Consider the following 20,531-nt stretch of genomic DNA (forward strand, 5'->3'; position numbering starts at 1 on the left):
TGCTTTGTATGACCTTGAAGATCCCTTATAACCTTCAATTCTTGCATCTGAAAAATATTCGTACTTCAAACACATGGATTATTATGGCAACTAAATTAAATCACTTGTGTGAATACAACAAAGCTCAACAGACGTTTGACATCTGTCACCAAAATAGCTATTACTAATTGTTATTTTACAAAGTAGTTTCAAATGAACTATGAAAACAAAATAGCTACTGGGCATCTTTTGGTAACTCCAGAAGAAAGTGGCCACACCTGTCCTATACAGGAGTTTCATAGTTCTTTGTGTTAGACTCTGGCTTCGAACTCAAGACCTTCCAGCCTTTAGCCACCCAAGTGCTCAGTACAGGGTATTTAACACTTTAATTTTAAAAATCAGAATTTGCATTACCTTCTGTTTTGTTTGAGACAGGCTGTTAGAATGCAAGACTCCCGTCCTGTCTTCTATTCCAGTGTGCTGAGATTTCAAAGTGTAGACCACTAAAAGCTCCATAGTCTGCTTTGTAGACCAGGCTGGCTTTGAACTCACAGAGATCCGCTTGCCTCTGTCTCCCTGTGTGCGACACCAGGCCCAGCTCCCTCCATTTTTCTCTTATTTCATGTTAGCATAAAGATGATTAAGGTGACACTAAAGAAGTCGGATGAGTGTTTTGCTTTGCTGTTCGGAGTTGATCTTTCCAAGGGAGACTCCTGTTCAGAGGGGGTCTATGCTGAGCACCATCAGCGCTGAGACAAATACAGGGGAATAGTACTTCTGGAAAAAAAACATGTTGGATTTGCTTGTGAAGTCATTTGCTTCGAAAAATGCTGGGTGACAATCCTCAATCAACCAAGAGGGAATTATGAGAAATAAGCATATGTCAGTGAGTATTGTACCAAGTGCATCTTTCACAGGGATTGCTAATAAAAGTGATAGCGAGCTTCTCAAGATACTTAAGTGCCCTGGTGAATAGACTCAGGATGCACTTATGCATCTATGGGCTAAATTCTGAAAGGCTGAACCACACAGAGCAAAGAAATGTACCAAACCATCAATTTAGTAGGTCATTTTGAACGTAGGCAGCAAAATGGCTGTGTGTATGAAAAGCCACTACTATATTTTGAAAGAGCCTTTCTAAGAATCCTGAAATATTAATAATATGGTCTTAATGTAGTCAAGGGTGGCAAGGGCTGCCGAGAATAGCACAATGACAATTTTGTATTTTTTTTTTTTTGCTTGTGCTTGTAAAAAGCAAGAAGTTAAGAGTGAAAATAGTCAATGTGTTGAAAGAACAGCGGCTTTCAATTTTCTAAATTGGTATAGAACTCTGTATTTCCCAAATAAACTCACATATATTTATCCTTGGTAATGTGTTAATATGAACACGGGGCAGGGGATTGGGGCGGGGAGAAGTGGGGGGGCTCTGTAGACTTGGCAATGCATTTTTTTCTCCCCTTTAAATTCACTGAAGAAGTACACTAAATTTTGAGCTTTTAAGAATTTGAACTCCAGATTAATTTTGTACCCAGAAGTTGTCAAATTAGAATTCCACATCCTGTCTGCCCCCATGCCAGCTTTTGAATGTGGCATTATCATATCGTTCTGATCGGTCACTCACTAATTTCTATCAGTTATCACCTTCAACTCTCACCGTGCAACATTAGATGTTGATGCTTGATTTAAAAAAAAAAACTGCTTGAATTAGGCCAGGTGTCTGGTCCCCTAAGAAAGTCCTTTCCCCAAGGTCAGACATACAGACAAAGCCACCCCCCACCCCCACCCCCACCCCCGTTCCCTGAGGCTTGAGGGGAGTCGTTCTCCTTTTCTCTGACTGGAGGAACTTGTGGCTCTTCCAGTAACATATGATTAATGCCTATTAGTTTGTCAAGGTCAATGCTAGCCTCTAGGCTCCCTCAGTCCCTATTCACAATCCCTACCTAAGCTCGCAAACCCTCAGTTCCCGATTTAACCCTGGAAAACTTTCCCTTTGCTTTCTCCTTGTTTTCCCAGGAAGCAGAGGAGGCGGCAGCGTAGAATAAACTTCTTCCCTTTCCACCCGCAGAGCGAGCGGTGGCTTCTTTGGTTTCCTTCACCACTGGGATGTGCAGAATTTTCTTTTTTGGAAAGACATTAACATCATTTGTCTCTTGTTGAGTCCTAACATGAGTTGTGCCTGTCCTATGTGACTTACTGAGTGGCAGGTGGGACCCATGGGGTTGGTCCATGTTCCTGTTTGATGCGGGACCACAGGACCTGGCCCGCATCTTCCCCGACAAAGCCAGGGTTGCAGACTCTCCTGAAAAACCCTAGGGCCTTCTTAAACATGACCAAAAGCACCTTGCATACTGATCCTTATCTAATTACAGGATGCATATGAACTTGGGAGACATAAATCACAGTCGCCAAAGCAATTTGTTTTTCTAAAGATGCTTCAGTCCAGCGAAAGACTGAAAAGCAAATAAGGGAGAGATTGATCTAGGTGCACTTTTATCGCCGGTGCTCCACACACCATAAAGTTTTGGCTCGTTAAGGGAGATTCCATAAACAACTTTAGTTAATAAGAACGAAGTAACGGTGTACCGTCTGGTGGATTCACTAAAGTCCCTTTCTGCTTGTCACTATGGGAGATGAGGAGGAGGAAAAATGGCTTGCAGGCCAGGCCAGAGGGTGTGGGAGGCCAGCTTCAGTGGACGCTATGTAGGCTGATGCTTTGTGGACCGATGTGGCAGCTCTCAGGGGCTGCAAATCTCTATAGTTGTATCCCCACAGGAAATCTAGCATGTGTGGACTGCCACATCTTTTCCATTGGGAGAGATCCCTGGATGGCTACTTCTTGCATGTCAGGCTAGTAAAATAATGCAACGAACAGGTCCTTCATCCTCATAGGTTTTGGTAGTATTTGTTTGTTTGTTTTGTTTTGTTTTCTCTTTTTCTTTTTCTTTTTCGAGACAGGGGTGTTTCTCTGTGTAGCCTGGGCTGTCCTGGACTCGCTTTGTAGACCAGGCTGGCCTCGAACTCACAGTGATCCAACTGCCTCTGCCTCCCGAGTGCTAGGATTATAGGCATGCGCCACCATGCCGGGCTAGGTTTATGGTAGGATTGACACATTCTGAGAACATGATAAATGAAGTGAGCACAGAGATAATCACGCTGGGAAATTTGTGGATAGCTGCTCATTTTCTTTTCCAACCTGAGACGCTATGGAGTAACTTAATTATGATATAGTGTCCTTACCTGTGACCTTAACACTTGATGGTGCGGGTCGGTTGTTGTTTCAGGTTAAGATGGGCTTGGAGAGTAATCGTGAAGTGTGAGGAGGAAAGAGAGGGAAAGGAGTAAAGCCCTATTAATTAATTTTTATGATGAGGTTTTGCAGCATTATTGAATTTTTCCACATTAGTGAAAGTAGCCCTCAGTGTCCGTGTGATGTTTATAAAGATGAGATCATGGAAAGCCGAGTCAGGTGTGTAAAGGACTGTATGAACCTGTGTTCTCTGCACTCACCTCTGGCAGGGTGCTCATAGCGGGGGGGGGGGGGGGGGTGCTGAAAACGGAGGTAGGCAAATAGTGTGCACTTGGGAATAAACGCCACATGGATGAGCTGGTTTTTCAATAAACGACTTATCCTGTACTATGCCAGAATCTATCTTTAATAGTCTTCATTGCATTGCCCAAAGGGAAATAGTGCATGCCTTCCAAGCTCCAGTCTTTTATGAATGCTTTTGTTGTGTTTTCAATTTGAATCTCTTTGTACCCATAATTAGGAAATAAATGCTGGCTTCCAGAGATACTCCTGTAAACTTTCATTGCACTGTACTTGGTCACACTAGTTTTTAGGCAGTGTCCTTTCTTTGCAGGCTCTTTGACACGTAACCAGAATTGCCAGCGAGCCTTAAAGAAGCTATGGTGTGTGGCCCAGTAGCTAGAATGCTTACTTAGCATTCAGAAAGCTCTGGGTTTGACTCCCAGCCCCGCATAAACCAGGCATATTGGTGGCACATGCTTGTAATCCCAGCACTCAGAAGGTAGAGGCAGAAGTATGAGACAGGGTTTCTCTGTGTAGCCTTGGCTGTCTTGAACTCACTTTGTAGACCAGGCTGGCCTCGAACTCACAGAGTTTAATCCAAGTACTGGGATTAAAGGTGTGCACCAACACACCTAGCTTGAAGTATGAGACATTTAAGGCCACCCTCAGCTACATGGAAAGTTTGCCTAGGTTACAGAAGACCTGTCAATCCATGTTTTCAAGCCAGGTGATCACTATAGACGAAGAAGCCACCTCCCCGGTTCACTGTCGACCCCATCAAGGAAATGCCTTCACATTTTCACTTTGTTGTTTCTCCAGGTGGTTCATGTTTGTTTTTTCTCTTCCTCCTTCCCTGTAGCTTGCAAAATTGGATATTACAAAGCTCTCTCTACGGATGCCACCTGTGCCAAGTGTCCACCCCACAGCTACTCTGTCTGGGAAGGAGCCACATCCTGCACCTGTGACCGAGGCTTTTTCCGAGCAGACAATGATGCCGCCTCTATGCCCTGCACCCGTAAGTGGTTCACTTGTCTCTCCTGCCTTCTGTGATGCCAGCAGCTTTCAATACAACCTAGCAGGGTGCTGCCAGGCCTTCTCCCAGGATAACCTTGCAGGGGGCCGATTAGAAATCAAGCACACAGCCCCTTCTATCATAGCAGGAGAAATGCTTAGGAAAGGAAAGCGTCCTTTTCACTGTTTCTCTGGTTGCCTTCAAAATGCACAGCTGCCAACAGGCTAGTTTGTGGAGCAGAAATTGAGTGTTCAGGTTGTCTGACAGTGTAATTACAGCAGAGAATAGAATTTATAAATGGCTTTACCATTGCATCAAGGGCTGGGGGAAATTTGACAGGCACAGGAGAAATAGGTAGAGGACAAGGTTTGGGAATGTGTTCTGGTCCCACAAGAAACAGCTTAGAATACTCTGAGGTCATGGCTTTGGCTGTCATTCCTAGTTAACCTCTTCCTTCTTTCGTCATAGTTTTGTGTTCATAACACTTAGGCCAGGACCCTAATAAATGCTTATTTCATAGCAGACACTTAATAAATGCTGGGCTAATTAATAGATGGGGTTGGCAAACCTGATGGGAGGCAGGATAGAGAAATCTGTTCTCACAGTTTCTTTGGACAGTGTTCCAAAGATGTTGCCATGGACCTTGCAGTAGCTGTGACCTTGACCAAGGCAGGAGTGATGGGCCCTGGGCAGTTGCCTCCTATGTTGCACTACTTGAGGGCTGTCTTTTGGGGCATAGCCTGGGACTGTTGCATCCAGGACTTCAAGTTTAGGGCCTTGTTTCTCAGACCATGATGTCTTAATTACTTTTCTCATCTGTGGAATGGACCTAACAGTAGCTTATTATACATCTTTGTTCTGGGAAGGTTTCTGTTTATAGATTTGGGAGAATTTTTTTTGCAACATTTGCATATATACAAAGAGTTACCATTTGAGATGAGGCCTCAGTCTAAACATGAAACTCATGAAACAAATGTGTCCCTGTTTTGACTGTAACCTATCACTTGAACTCAAGCGTGGAATTTGTCACCCCTGCTCAAAAAGCATCAGATTCTAGAGGGCTTATTTGGAATTTCTGGGTTAGGAAGACTTCCTCTCTGCCTGACTTAGGACTGTTGTTATTATACATCCTCCTGTTAGTTGTGTATCTGTAATGTGTAAGACTTTTTCACTTGATGTTTTAGATTTGACTAGTATTTTGACCTTTAACTGCTATAAATTTCCAATGGCCCAGCCTGGGCCAGCGTCACTGAATATAGGGAGCTATTCCTGGATTTTGAACAGTTGAGAGCTCAGGGAGATTATTCTATTGTGCAATCAAGAACCACCCGCCCTTAAAGGGAGAAAGGAGAGAGGCTTCAGGTCCATCCCTTCTGCCTTTTATGACAAGAGGATCTGCTCTTAGGGTGATGTGAATGCTATACACAGGCAATGTGAGCACTTTGGGTTTTTTGGGGTTTTTGTTTTTTTGAATCAAGGTTTCTCTGTGTAGCCTTGGCTGTCCTAGACTCACTTTGTAGACCAGGCTGGCCTCGAACTCACAGCGATCCACCTGCCTCTGCCTCCCGAGTGCTGGGATTAAAGGCATGGGCCACCATCTCCAGCCCGATGTGAGCACTTTGGATGATAAACTTGGTCACAAACTCATGTTGTAGTGGTGTATGAAGTGGGTCTTATTGTAAGTAGGTAACCACTAGCTCTGAGATCCTCTGAGCTAGGACAGGGATGCACTGCCCATCCTGGAAAGTTCTCTTGCCTGGTCTCCCAGATCATGTATCAAACTTGTAGAGCATAAAGGCCTCTCTCTAATCTATCCTTAAAGGCTTCTGTTGCTGCAAAGATCTCTTAACCACTCCCCTGGTTTATACCAAGTTCTTTGAACGCTGCCTCCCCCATCTCTCCTCCTCCTCCTCCTTCTTCATCTTCATTTTTGAGACAGGGTTTCTCTGTGTAGCCTTGGCTGTCCTGGACTCACTTTGTAGACCAGGCTGACCTCGAACTCACAGAGATCCAATTGCCTCTGCCGCCCTGAGTGCTGGGATTATAGGCATGCACCACCACGGAGGCTCCCTCCCCCTTCTCCCCTTTAAAACCTGGTCAAATCTTAAGTTTTACAATTGCGTGGTGGTGAATGCCTTTGATCCCAGGGAGGCAGAGGCAAGCTGATCTCTTGAGTTCGAGGCCACTTTGGTCTACAGAGTGAGTCCTAGTATTTTCAGTATTTTTATTTAATGTTAAACTTGATGTATTTAAGAATGAACTCCCTGCCTCTGTCGACACTCACTATCAAACAACAGCTCCTGCGTGGTGGGAACTCAGGACGCTAGCAAATTGAAGACTTGCTGCTGGGTCAAGTTTGACTGTGTGGTGAATGACAGGAAACTCAACATTGAACGGCATGGGTGTTTTTGATTCTCCTGATTCTGATCTGTTGTCCAGCATTGTCATAGCCATGTGCCAATGCTGTGACTTCCCTTGGTGCTTGGAAGTGTAGGGCACCTCCAGAGAGTGCTATATGTGCACTGTGCCATGCTGTTTGCTGTACACATCATAGCAATGTGAAATTGTATATTGTTGGAGACACAAACATGTAATCTATATCCCAAAGATGCAAATGAAAAGCAACAACAACAACAAAAAGCTGATTTTTTTTTAAACTCACGAATTGAAACAAAAATATTTAAAATTACATAGGACTTTCCTATTCCCTCCCCCCCAAGATTGTGTTCCAAAAGATTAAGAAGCAAGAGTTGTGAGCTCTTTTGAGTTGTGAATAAGTCAATAAAGAGCCACAGGAGCTCTTTTCTCTCCACTTCTTTGAATCCCTCCTACTCTTCTCTGCTCTGAGGTACCATGCTTGTGGGCTGACCACCTCTGTGTCCTGCTGACTTGCTCTCCTGGGGTTCTCTGAAGAACAAATAGCTCCAGTGACACCTCGCAGACTTCCCAGCCTGCCTGAGCTCCTAGCAAGTAGCCAAGTTCGGGCTAGTGACAAAAAAAGTGTTTTACGTCTTCAGTTCCCAGTTTCCTTTTCTGTGAAGTGTATTCTCATTATCTTTGCTGATGACTATTTAAAAAAAATAATTAAGAAAATATTTGTGAAGGCCTGACACATGATAGGGATCTGAGAAGCGACTGTCTCTTTTTATCTCTACTTCCTCAGTTCCTTGGCCAAACCACCTTTTGGAGGGAGGGGGCACTCTTCACCGACTCGCTGTCCTCACTTGAGATTTGTGTCCACTACACAATTAAATTATTCAGTGGCTACATTGAACCCCAGGCTCTCTGAGGTAGGACTCAGAAATCTGACTTTTTAATCTTGCACAGTTAAGATGGATATCACATCTCTACAGAGTTGATTTTTTTTTTTTTTAGACTTTATTAATTATGTAAGTGTTGGAAGCCTTCTTTTGAGAGAGGGACACGCGGGGACCTGTATTACTAGACAATACAGCACGGTTAGAATCTGTTCCTTAGGATCGTATTTCTCCCTTTCTTTGAGTAGGCTGGAAACGTACTGTCCAATCTGCACTCAAATGGGCATGTGTGGCCATTTAAGCGCAACGTCCTGAGTGTTTAGTTTTTTTGTTTTGTGTTTGGTTTTTTGTTTATTTGTTTCGAGACAGGGTTTGTCTGTGTAGCCTTGGCTGTCCTGGACTCACTTTGTAGACCAGGCTGGCCTCGAACTCACGGAGATCAGCCTGCCTCTGCCTTCCAAGTGCTGGGATTCAAGGCAGGCGCCACCATTGCCCAGCTATGAGCGTGAAGTTTTAACGCTAAGTTGCTCATTTGCATGTTCCCCATTTTTCCAGAGCTTACAAGTCACACACGGCTGCTGTACATGTTGGTAGAAAGCACGAATATAGATGTTTCTAACTTTGCAAAGAGTTCCATTCTAGGGCACGCTTGAGTAGATGGTTCAGGAGAGGAAACAGTGGGAGTTTCTCAAAAGAACCTGTTGTTCAGATAACCCACAGACAAATCCTCTCCATCCAGGCTTTATCGACTTCTCTTGACCAGATGTGGGGATGGGAGGGAACATAAACATCCAGGGGGGCGGGATCCTTTCAAACGGATTCCTGGCCCTAATCAGTTCTTCCCAGTTGGTTAAGCCAGGTGACAAACCCAATTCCCTTGTGCTGACAGCCACGGTAATCAGGCACCTTCTTTGTTCATTATGCTGTCTTTAACCCCAGCATTCTTATGCAGCCCCGCATTTAGCGATCGCTCACTGTGACGGCACACTAATGAAGAAATAAAACACACTCTCCAAGGCTCATTCTTCTGGCCAAAGTGAGACTGTGCTCCACTGGCTTGTAAAATCAGGTTTTTGTTCACTTGGGGAACGATTAGACCAGGTGAATACAATTCGCACCAGCTAATTTAGAAGGAGACACCTTAAAAGTTCACCCAGTCCACACTTTGGTTTTTGGAGGACTTTTGAGGGAACCCCTAGTTAGCCTAATATAAGTGAATGTGGTTCAGGCAGATTGAGATATTTCAATCTGATTACTTTTTAAAAAACCAATAGCTGTTTAAAAGAAGGAAACCTGGTTAGTGCTAAAGATTGACCTAGTATTTGTTGTTGTTGTTGTTGTTGTTGTTGTTGTTATTAATTTTCTTCCTTCTCATTTCTGGGGATTAATCCCCAGGCAAACCTATGCTAAGCAAAAGCTTTATTGTTGAACAAGACATCCAATTCTTTTTAGTTTTAGTTAAGGCGGGATCTTGTTAAATTATGCGGGCTAGCCTCAGACTCATGCATGATCCGCTTTCTTCACCCTCCCACCTGTGATAATTCTAAATCACAGGTGGGTGCTACCAGCCCCAGCCGCAGCAGTGCCTACACTACACTTCACTGTGGAAGAAGCCATGTGAAAGCCACTTACGGGTTAGTAGGATGTGAGGGAGGAGGCCAGACCTGAGATTCTGCATTTCTGACAGGGTCGCTGGTGACCACGTGACTGGGTGAGCTGGTCTTCTATAGGGCGTAAGTTCTCAGAAGGGTAGGAGCTCAGAGATTTTTTTTTTTTTTTTTTAAACAGGGTTTATCTGTGTAGCCTTGGCTGTCCTGGACTCACTTTGTAGACCAGGCTGGCCTTGAACTCACATCAATCCACCTGCCTCAGCCTCCCGAGTGCTGGGATTAAAGGCGTGTGTCACCACACTCGGACTTAGATTCTTTTCCATGCCCGTAGCTTTCAGCTTAGTGGAAACCCCCAGAAGAGTATTTCAAGGACCCAGAACATTTGCCCTTAATGGAAATCAAATAGTTCATTTGTCTCCTTCTGAAACATAACCGAACCCAGTTGGAGGTCATATAACCAAGTCCCTTCACTACGGGTATGATTTTTGGTTTTGGCTTTTGTGGTTCTTTCAGATGGATGATGTCAGAGAGATGCCAGTGAGGAGAAATGTAAATGCTTCTCCCACATTCCCTCATAGGCCCTGATCAGAGGAGAAAGGAAAGGCCCTGTGGTTTTCTGGCGATGTTGCCTGTTGACAGAGATTCAAGAATGCAGTGAGCCCAACGGTGAAATTTGAGTTCATGCCTTTCTGTCCACCCTCCCTCCCCCCTTTTCAACAGGATTCATTCAGTCATTTATTTATTTATTTATTTTTACTATTTTTGAGGTGGATGTCATGTAGCCCAGGCTGGCCTTGAACTCTATTGGCTGAGGGTGACCTTCACCTCTTTCTTGATTTTCTGCCTCCCAAGTGCTGGGATCATAGCATGATACTAGCGCCCCTCCCCATGCCTTTCTTTTCTTTTCTTTTCTTTCTTTCTTTTTTTTTTTCTAAAACTAAGTTATGCAGCCCCTTCTCCCCTCAAATTTCCCTTTCCCTTCTGGAATGCAGTCTGGCTTTCTTCAAGGTTGGGAAGGATCCCTGTGCAAAAACAGGAAGTTCTTTATGACCTTTGCAATTAGCTGCTGCTCAGTGACTGTAGTGAGGAGGGTTACCATTGCAAATTCTGGTACGTTTCAAAATCTGGGAACAACCTACCTTGTGAAGGCAGTCCTTAGCTCTGTAGACCTAACCCCACCCCACCCCACTCAAAAAAAAAATCTAAGCGCTATTTTGCTTATCCCTGTTCACAGAGTGGCTTTCTATAGTCTGCAACTGAAAGTACAACGTTGCTCTTCTGCTCTGTGTCACTTGTTTGGTGAAACTTCCCAGTGTCCAAGATCAGGGGCGCTCTGCAGATTTACTTAGATTTTGTATAGCCAACTTGAATGGCCTCTGTGCATCTAGGTAAGCGGCCTTGAGGAACTGAAGCCTGAGTGATTGATTGACACACAGTGATTTTAATAGTACAAAAGAAAAACTGCCACCTCTTTAAAGACAGCTTACACTGGAAAGGCTCAAGGATGCTAGCGCAAGTATACCCAGGTCTAGGCTGAAAGGTCCCGATATGAGAAGGCCATCTTTAGGTGGAGGGTACCGGGAAGTTGAAATGACCAAGCTCCAAGCAGCGGACGGTGCTGCTGCTGTCTTCGCATTCGTCGCCTCTAATTGAATTTAGCGTGCCGCTGTATTTCCTCTAGAAAGTGTATTGTTTTAAAATCACCATTTCAGTTCTATTACTCAAAGCCCTCACTTCTAATGCTTGCTGGCAGTTATCACCGTAATGAACCATAATGAAATGATGAGCAATCTTCAGTTGAAACGCAGCGTCGGCTCCCACCGGGGCTGTGTGGCTGTGCTGTTAGAGTCTGAATGCAAATTAAAATAACATCGCCCTTACTAGCTCCCAAGGTCAGAAGAAACTCTTTTTTTCCTTTCCTCACCTTTCTTTCTTTCTTTTCTTTTTTTTTTTTCAAAGTGCTCTAATTTGGAGAATTTCATACTCATTTTCAAACAAGCTCTTGAAGGTGCCCTTGATAATCAATTCAATTCGTACCCAACCCCAGAGATATATATGCTTAGTGGCGTGGCATAGGGACTTGAGAGGTATGTTTAGAGCAAGGCTTTGATGTCTAAACCATAGGATAAAAGGCATCTTCAAGTGTACTACATCTTTTCTTCCTCTTCCAAAAAAGGTGGGTTGGTTTTTTTTGTTTGGTTGGTTGGTTTTTTGCCTTTTTTGTTGTTGTTTGTTTTTTGTTTTTTGCTTTTGTTTTCTTTTTACTCTGGAGTTTCAAATAGCTAGTACTGTAATGGTGGGGATCGGGAGGGCTGCGTGAACAGATCAGTGAAGATGGGTCATGACCAGTTTGGTAAAAGAATGAGAACAAAATCCCACAAGTGTTCATGGGAGTTTTAGGAGGTTCATTTGGTGAATTTTTAAAAAAACTATTTTATCATTTGTGCTATCAGTCCCTTTTTAAAATAGAAACTCTTGAATTCCAATATTTCCAGGGGAATAGATATAGCAGCTAGTCGATAGTGAGATAATATAATTTGTTGATAAGGTGAAAATCAGATTGAGATCACCCACTCCCCATCATCAAGGCTGGGTTTTAGTTCGCAAAGTAGGCTCCTACTGCTCAGGAGGTAATCTAGCTAATGTGGTTAAAGCCATCTCATTTTGATTGTCCAGACACAGCTGTCATCCTGTTCCCATTTCTAGGCCACCTGCTCAAAAGTGAAAGGTCCAATGTTAGCTTGTGGGTAAGCCACATTCTTGTTTCTTCTCTTAAAAACCAACTGCCTTTTGTCATTGTGAGGCCATATAAAGCAAGTGTAGGATGCTTCCATAAAGACAGCTAGGGATTGAGGAAGTTGAGGAGGAGGCACTGGGGAGATGGCCCAGTAGGTTAGGGGCCTTGCCACTCAAGCTTTGAGGACCCAGGTTCAATCCCCAGAACCTTCTTTAAAACGCCAGGGGATGCCTTTAATCCCAGCACTTGGGAGGCAGAGGCAGGCGGATTGCTGTGAGTTCAAGGCCAGCTTGGTCTACAAAGCGAGTCCAGGACAGTCAAGGCTACACAGAGATACTCTATCTCAAAAAACCAAAAATAGATAGATAGATAGATAGATAGATAGATAGATAGATAGATAAAAAAGCAAGCTAGGGGTACTGGCAGAGCACTTCCAGTTGGATGCTAGCACATCTCTGCTCTTCACTGGCCTTATTAGGGAGCCTAGCTCACCCTACAAAACAAGACACGGAACTTGAGGTTGACCTCTGACCTCCACATAGGGCTGAATGGAAGTCCCTAGGTGGACAGCAGGCTGACTGTGTGCTAGCATGGTTATTTGAGGGGTTTGAAAGTAACATGCTATTCCTTCTATAGCGATCAGTTAGCATCTCATTGAATCTTCTGCTCTGACCTACTTTTTAGTGCACAGGAATAAACAACGCACTGCACGTTCAAGGAGTAACTGCATTGGGGTGAGGAGCACGGATCTTTGCTCATATGAAAGGCTCGGATGCTCCGCCAGTGCCATTTAGCCAAGTTATTACAATTTTTCCACCCGCGTGAATAATTAGGAGTGGCTTGCCATCAAGCAAGCCCCATCATTTCTGGATGGCATCTCTGACAGTCCTTGCTGAAGCCATACGGTGGTTATGCACAGCATGCTTCTTTGAAACAGGGTCAATTATACATTTTTCTGAGCTCCCCTGGGGTGAGAAGTGAGGATCTTCCTTGCTATCAGCAGTTTGATTTTTTTTTTCCCTCTTAGCCTGTACTCCTGCTCCACCTGCTGTCTAGGGCCCAGCAGAGTAGGCACTGAGGGTGGAGTCCTGTTGGGGAGATAAAACTGCTGCCGTTGTCCCCTCCTGTGATCTGCACCAGGAAAAAGGCCTTTATCAGAAACTCCTAAGTACCCTGTTGCATGGAAAGCAGGAGCCAGGCTGAGAGGACAGCTCACCTGAGAGCAGAGTGCCGTCCCCAAAGCAATGCCAGCTAGCCATCTTGAAGGGCAACGGGCTTAGAGAAATTTAACTTGGGCTGAGTCCTGAGACTTAGGAATGTTCCAGTTGGTTCCAAAAAAGAATTCATAGGCAAGCTCCATTTTTTTTTCCCCCTGTCTCTTTGAGGTACTGAGGGGACCACTTTACTTCGGAGCCTGAATTTCTGATAAAGCTAGAACCAACTTGCTGTGCTAATTTTGGTTGAGTTGCTTAGTCAGTCTTCCCCTCCTCTCCCGTCCCCTCCCCTCCCCTCCCCTTGCTACCTCCCTCCCTCCCTGCCTTCCTCCCTCCCTCTCTTTCTTTCCTTCCTTTCCTTGTGTGTGTCTCTGTGCATGTGATGTATAAATGTGTGTGTGTGTGTAGGGGCAGGCAAAAGTCACCATAGGTTTATTCTTTTCTACAAGGGCTCAGTAAACCTAGAGCTCACCTTTTCAGCTAGGCTGGTTGATCAGCAAGCCCCCAGGTGATCCACCTATTTTCACTTCTCCGTTAGCACTGGTGTTACATACGCGCATGCTGTCACCATGCCTGGCTTTTGCAAAATGCGGGTGCTGCGGTCCCCACACGTGCACGCAGCAAGCACTCCTGCCAGCTAAGCCATCTCCCATCTCGCTTAGCTTCTGGTCATGGTAATCTTCAGTTATCAGATTGCCCTGATATTTACTTTATATTTTATTCAGGGATTCAATTGAAGATCAGTAGGGTATGAAACAGCATTGTAGGAAACACCCAGTGGTGCACAGCCCCGCTAATTCCTGGAGGAAACGCGAGCTCCACTCTCCTTGGCCCTGTATCTATTTCCGAGTGCTCACGTGCACCTGAGAATCTATAAAGCACTCACTTTAGCTCTATTCTAGCCATCTCGTGTAGAGCAACAAAACATCCTCATCAAACCAAGAAAGAAAAAGGCAAAGATCTCTGGAGAGGGGAACGGCAAGGTAGAAATAAGAGAAAGAATAGACACTGGCGGAATTGCAGCACGCTGCCCTCTAGGAGAAGCTAAGAATTCTTCGTGACAGCAACAAGTGATGGATGTGTCCAAGTGGTTCAGTTTTTGAAATCATGAGCAGCTCTGCCTTGGCACTCCTCGTTGTTAAAACACATAAACTGCTGTGATAAAAGGTCTGCACCGTTCATAAATCTCAAAAGTGGTATCCCTGGACAGCAGTCTTTATGTAAACTCACCCTGCCGTCAGGGTCAAGAGAAAGCAATTAGTGGTGGCAACGTAGTACACAGCTGTCAGGGGAGCGGGTGCTTCATTTCGGAGTCCAAACTTATACACCGCCAACTGTTTACTCTGCCTTACAACCTGTCTTTCAACCAGAGAGAGATTAAGAACAAAAGCTTATCTGAAGGGTTGGAGGGCTTTCCCCGCTAAGACACTGAAGTATTAGTGACAGTCCAAAAGTTGTGCGTGCTCCAAGAAGCCTTATGAAATAGAACTGGAGCCCCAAGGTGCCTCTTCCTCAGAAGATAATGTCTTGTAACCAGTTGCCTTGGCATTTTATCGGGTGACAGTTGCGCTTAAAGAGATTGATCATGTTAGGAGTTACGGCTCTGCCCAGGCTCCTGGGGATGTTCCTTGCTACTTCCAGAATTAATTTCATGGCTCAGGCATTGGATTTTTAAAATGGTGATTAAAAATCAGTTAAGTATTAAAAATCTATAATGGGTCTGGATGCCATGGTGCCACAGGAGCTCTGATACTGTGACTTCTCTGTCAAGTAACACTCCTTGTCTTGGTTATAGACTAAAAAAATTTTTTTCTAAAATTTTAATAGACGACCTCTCTTTATTTTGGTTTTTTTTTCCTGTCAGCCCCCCTTCATTCTCTCTCTCTCTCTCTAGAGTTCAGGGTGTAATGAGAGTATAAACAGTAAGCCATGGGCCGGGGACAAAGCTTAGTGGGTAAAGTACTTGTCGGTATGGATGAGGACATGAGTTCAGTTCCCAAAACCCATTTTAGTTTGTTTGTTTGTTTGTTTGTTTGTTTGTTTTTTCGAGACAGGGTTTCTCTGTGTAGCCTTGGCTGTCCTGGACTCACTTTGTAGACCAGGCTGGCCTTGAACTCACAGTGATCCGCCAGCCTCTGCCTCCCCGAGTGCCAGGATTAAAGGCGTGCGCCCCCACACCCAGCCTCCCATTTTGTTTTTAATCCAATACAGGAGCATGCTCTTGTAGCTGCAGCTAGTCAGCTTAACCTACTTACTTGTCTAGATCTAAGCAAGATAAGAGATCTTGTGTAAAAATCCAAGTGGACAGTAGGAGACTCTGCAAGGGCTCTCCGTGTACTCTGGCTTCCACATGCCCAGATATGTACACTCAGTCCACGTACATGTACACACTCATAGTAATAAACCAAGAAATAAGAATGGAAACTAATATTCTCACAGGAAGGAAATAAATAGGTTATGTGTTGGGGGCCTCAGGGTCTGTTAGCACTTTGTTTCCAGTTGTTTCAAGATATTGAATTTTCAGGTTTTCATGGGACTTTACACCGTATGTCTATGTCTGTTAAACCCATGTCCAGATGGGATCATCATATTGATAAAGCATTGAGCTCTTCTTTTAAGAATTAAGTCCGCTTCCAGTTCATCTGGGTTGGGTGGCTTTGGCTTCCCATGGAATAAGTTCACATGATGGTTCTGCCTCCTATTGCACACTGTATGACCAGATAAGTGGTTAGCTAGTGGTTTTCAATCATGTGTGTATCTGTGCATGTGTAGGATGTGTGCATGTGAGGGTAGTGCCAGAGGAGACCAGAACGGGGCAGGGCGGTGAAGTGGAGATCCATGCACCTGTGAACCACCCCACATATGTGCCGAAAGCTAAACTCAGGTCCTCTGCTGGAGCAGTGGCCACTCTTATCTGCCGAGCCTTCTCAATTGTACATGCTGCATTTTTCCAGTGGAGAACATCTGTTTAGTAAAGGAGGAAGAAAATCCCTTTTGCGATATAACATATGATATTTTATGATACAACAGGATGTGCTGTGATAACCCTTTGTATCTGCTATAATTTGGCTATAATTTCTTCGGGACCTCTTACTGTCAAACTCTTGTCAACTGAATGGAAGTTGACATTCCACAAGAAAACAATAATTACCCATTGTAACACCTTTCACCAGTACGTGCTAGGTGATGTGGAAAGCATTTCACACCACTGCAGGAAATGAATGTTCATTTAACTTCTCCACGTGCAGTGCCCATCTTTGTTAGAGCACTGAGAAGTAATAGTCCATGTATTTCATTCCTTACTCAGACAATGACATCAGGTATAACATAGGTTTTAGGAATCCGCATTATTCATGGCTTCATAGTCTGGGTTTCCTCTACTGGCTTATGCTGCATTTAATGTGCATATAATGTATATAATTATGAGGGCACATATATTACTATGCCACAAACAATTTATGGAAGGGAGGGGCAATGTGTTGTTGCTCAGAGGTAAGGGGATACAAGTCCATGACGGTAGCAAGTCACAGGAGTGGGTGTTGGCGGTTGCAGCAAGAACAGGTGTGGCTGGTTACATAGTTAGTTGCAACTGCCAGGAAGCAGGAGACACAGGGCAGGATACAAGTTCTAATGCCACAGCTCCAGCACTCCTTTTTATCCAGCAAGGCTTCTTTACCCTTTAAAGGTTTCACAGCCTCCCCACATCCCACTAAATATGCAGGCACACAAGCCTGTGGGGTAGTACCTTCTGGGACCCTCTTCTGGGAGGAAGGATCATTTGTTTACCTAAGTCCACCGGAAAACACAGATATTTACATTATTATTCATAACAGTAGCAAAAGTTGCAGTTATGAAATAGCAACAAAATATATATATATTTTTTTTTTTGCAGTCACCACAACTCAAGGAAGAGTATGAAAGGGTCACAGCATTGGGAAGGAAGGTTGAGAACCTCTCATGAACCCTCTAGGAATGATTGACAAGCTATGGCCAATTTTAACGGCTATCTACTTTTGCCAAGTTTTCCTGGGGACAGCCATGCCGGATGGTGGAGATACTTGCTGTGGCTGCTGAGTGCTTGTTGCCAAGAGCATATGGCCCATAAAGACTAAAATATTTACAATGTGGTTATGTAATAAAAAAAAAAGTTCTTACAAAGAAAGAATGCCGACCCCGTTCTATTCATAAATGAGAGGTTATTGCATTTGCCTTTTGTTTCTGGTAGTGTAGTTATTATCTGTGCCACTAAATCATATTAAAAACAAGAAGGGCATTCAAAACGTGAAAACTTTAAAAGAGTTTCACACGCCAACCCTATCCTTGGGCTGCAGAGACAGAGAATGTTAAGCTTATTATACGCCATGGGGAGATTTACAAGTGCGATTCAAAATGCAGCCGGGGAGTGTCTTCCCTTACCCAGCTTCTCAGCATTTGATTATTTCATATTTAAAAATGGCTTAATTTGGTGATAAAAATAAAATTAACTGGGGGAAGGGAGTTCTATTAAAGTTCTATTAAAGGCAAATACAAGGCTTCCTTTGGAAATACTAGAATCCAGAGAGCTTTTTAGCTAACTTCAGGATACATCATCACTCGAGAACAAAGCACCAGAGAGACTGGAGCCCTTCGATCCGGAGTTGACAAAGCTGTAACTGATAGGCCCCATCTTTAAGCTCCCAGGTAGGGTGGCTTAGTCACTCCCCTACAGTCCACCATCGGAACAGGTCAGAGCCGAGTGCAGGGTGCCTGCTTGCCTATATGTCCAATGCACATATACTTTGCATTTAGATGCCCTTCGCCTGTTTCCTCTATCACAAAGGCATTAAAATGAGCTGAAACGTTCGGTTTCGTTTTGTTTTCTCCCTCCTCTTCTGCCGGTGAGGAAATGAGACCTTTGATAAACATGTGTTAAGTAAACAAGCACTGGGCAGTAACCATTGATACTGGACATACAGTTTTTTTTTGAGTCAGGGTTTCCCTGCAGCCTTGGCTGTCCTTTGTAGGTCAGGCTGTCCTTGAACTCGCAGAGATCTGGAGAACATTTCTTTTTTTGCTTTTTTGAGACAGGGTTTCTCTGCGTAGCCCTGACTGTCCTGGACTTGCTTTGTCCACCAGGCTGGCCTCGAACTCACGGTGATCTGCCTGCCTCTGTCTCCCAAGTGCTGGGATTAAAAGCTTGTGCAACCACCGCCTGGCAACGTTCTTTCTTTCTTTATTTTTATTTTCTTTTATTAATTTATTCATATTACATCTCAATGGTTATCCCCTCCCTTGTATCCTCCCATTCCTCCCTCCCTCCCATTTTCCCTTACTCCCCTCCCCTATGACTGTGACTGAGGGGGACCTCCTCCTCCTATATATGCTCATAAGGTATCAAGTCTCTTCTTGGTAGCCTATAGTCCTTCCTCTGAGTGCCACCAGGTCGAATACTCCTCAGCTATTAAAAGCAAGGAATTCCTGAAATTTGTGGACAAATGTATTGAACTAGAAATGATCATAATGAGTGAGTTAACCCAGAAGCAACTTTCTTTCTTGAATACTTTGAGCTGGTTGGTTGGATCCCTGGAAGTGGACCATGTGTGGATAGAGAGCCTCACTGCACTCAGAACTGGAAACTTTACCTGCAGATGGGCCCCTCTGGCCCGGAAGGCAATCGCCGTTAGAGACTTGATCATTACTAGGTACTCAGGTACAAGACTTAATTTTAATTTCTGTTTGTTTAGTTTGTTTTGTTTTGATAGGGTTTCTCTGTGTAGTCTTGGCTGTCCTGGACCAGGCTAGCCTTAAACTCACAGTGACCTGCTTGCCTCTGCCTCCCCAAGTGCTAGGATTAAAGGCGTGTGCCACTACACTTGGCTTAGTTAGACACAAGACTTAAATGGAAGAGGAAATAGGTGTGCTCAGAGGTTTTCTTTTGCATGTTCTTTGTTTATTGGCTGTTTCATGTTTCTCAGCAAGCCTGCTTTCCTTTAGATATCCTTGCAAAGAGTTGTAGACCTAGATTGGCTTTGGGGCTGTGCGTCTTCAAGTCCATTTTCCCCCCTCATTGTCTTGAGAAGAGAACTTCATTTTTCTTTTCTGAGAAAGCAGTGGCTCTTCACTAAAAATGAGAAACACACTCATTCCACATTCGTCATCTTTTAATTGGCAGGAGTTATAAAAAGAAAGCACGGTCAGTCCCACAGACGAGACTCAGGCACCAGTATGATTCTAGCTTGTGAAGCACACGTGCTTTTCTGGGTCTTTGTAGGCCAGCATGCTAATCATATAGGGGAGGGATTTCCATGTTTCATTTCCCCCTTTATCGTACAACGGTAATTGTCCAATTTGTACACGGCTGCTACTATGTTCCCATCACGTTCCTAGGCAGCAAAATAGGACACACAAGCAGTGCTAGTCTGTAAACCTGGAGGCAACACTCACTGACCTTGAACTTTGTTCGTGCTCTTTAACCGTTTATCTCAAAGCCTTCTTTTAAGAACCAAGAAGGCTGTCTGAGACCATCGCTTGTTTTCCCATCAACACGCCCCCTCCCATTCTCAAATGCTGCTGCGTCTCTGTATTTCTTTCCACATGGCAGTGGTACATCTCTGGGTCCTGTGACCATTTAGTTTTCTGCTCCATTTCTCCTCTGTTTAGACACTGCAGTGCCCCGTCCTACATACTAATGACTGACTTTTTGCCTCTGCAGCACTTGGTTCATTGTGTCACATTTTCCCATGTGAAAGTAGACTGGGAGCCTTGGCGAGGCAGTTAATGGATTTCAGAGTCACTCTTGTTTAGTCCTGGAAGTCACTGCAAAAAAAATAAATAAATAAATAAATAAATAAAATAAATAAAAAATAAAAAAAAAGAAGAAGAACCAGTGGCTGACCCATTTTATAAACCAGACTGTGGACAGCTTCAGCTGCAGGCCAGCGATGGCTTTCACTGTGGTGGCCATCACAAGTCACAGGGTCTGAAGAGTAGAAAATGTACACACACCCCTACTTAAAGTGATGCTTGTGCCTGGTGGAGCAGAAACAGCCCAAGACGAGGACACAATACTTTGGGCATCAGTAAGGTTCTGTGACTATATTATCACTTTAACTTTTGCCTGTCCGTCTTCCCCATCTGAGTCCCCTCATCTTCAAATTTAGTACTTAACACCATATTTGGCTCTTGGAGTCTGATATTTTCCGTAACTCCATTTG

At 44.2% G+C, this 20,531-nt stretch overlaps 1 protein-coding gene across 2 annotated transcripts in view; it reads left to right on the plus strand.

Moving 5' to 3' along the window:
- EPHA4 (EPH receptor A4) overlaps nt 1-20,531 on the plus strand; it is a 144,184-nt gene that overhangs the window by 64,183 nt on the left and 59,470 nt on the right. For both annotated transcript variants that reach the window (XM_084780935.1, XM_084780934.1), the window contains exon 4: nt 4,368-4,523. In XM_084780935.1, coding sequence (XP_084637061.1) covers nt 4,368-4,523 — 156 coding nt within the window. The remainder of the gene's footprint in view (nt 1-4,367; nt 4,524-20,531) is intronic.

The sequence above is a fragment of the Acomys minous genome, assembly GCF_964271855.1.
Source record: "Acomys minous genome assembly, chromosome: 4".
NCBI classification, from domain to species: domain Eukaryota; kingdom Metazoa; phylum Chordata; class Mammalia; order Rodentia; family Muridae; genus Acomys; species Acomys minous.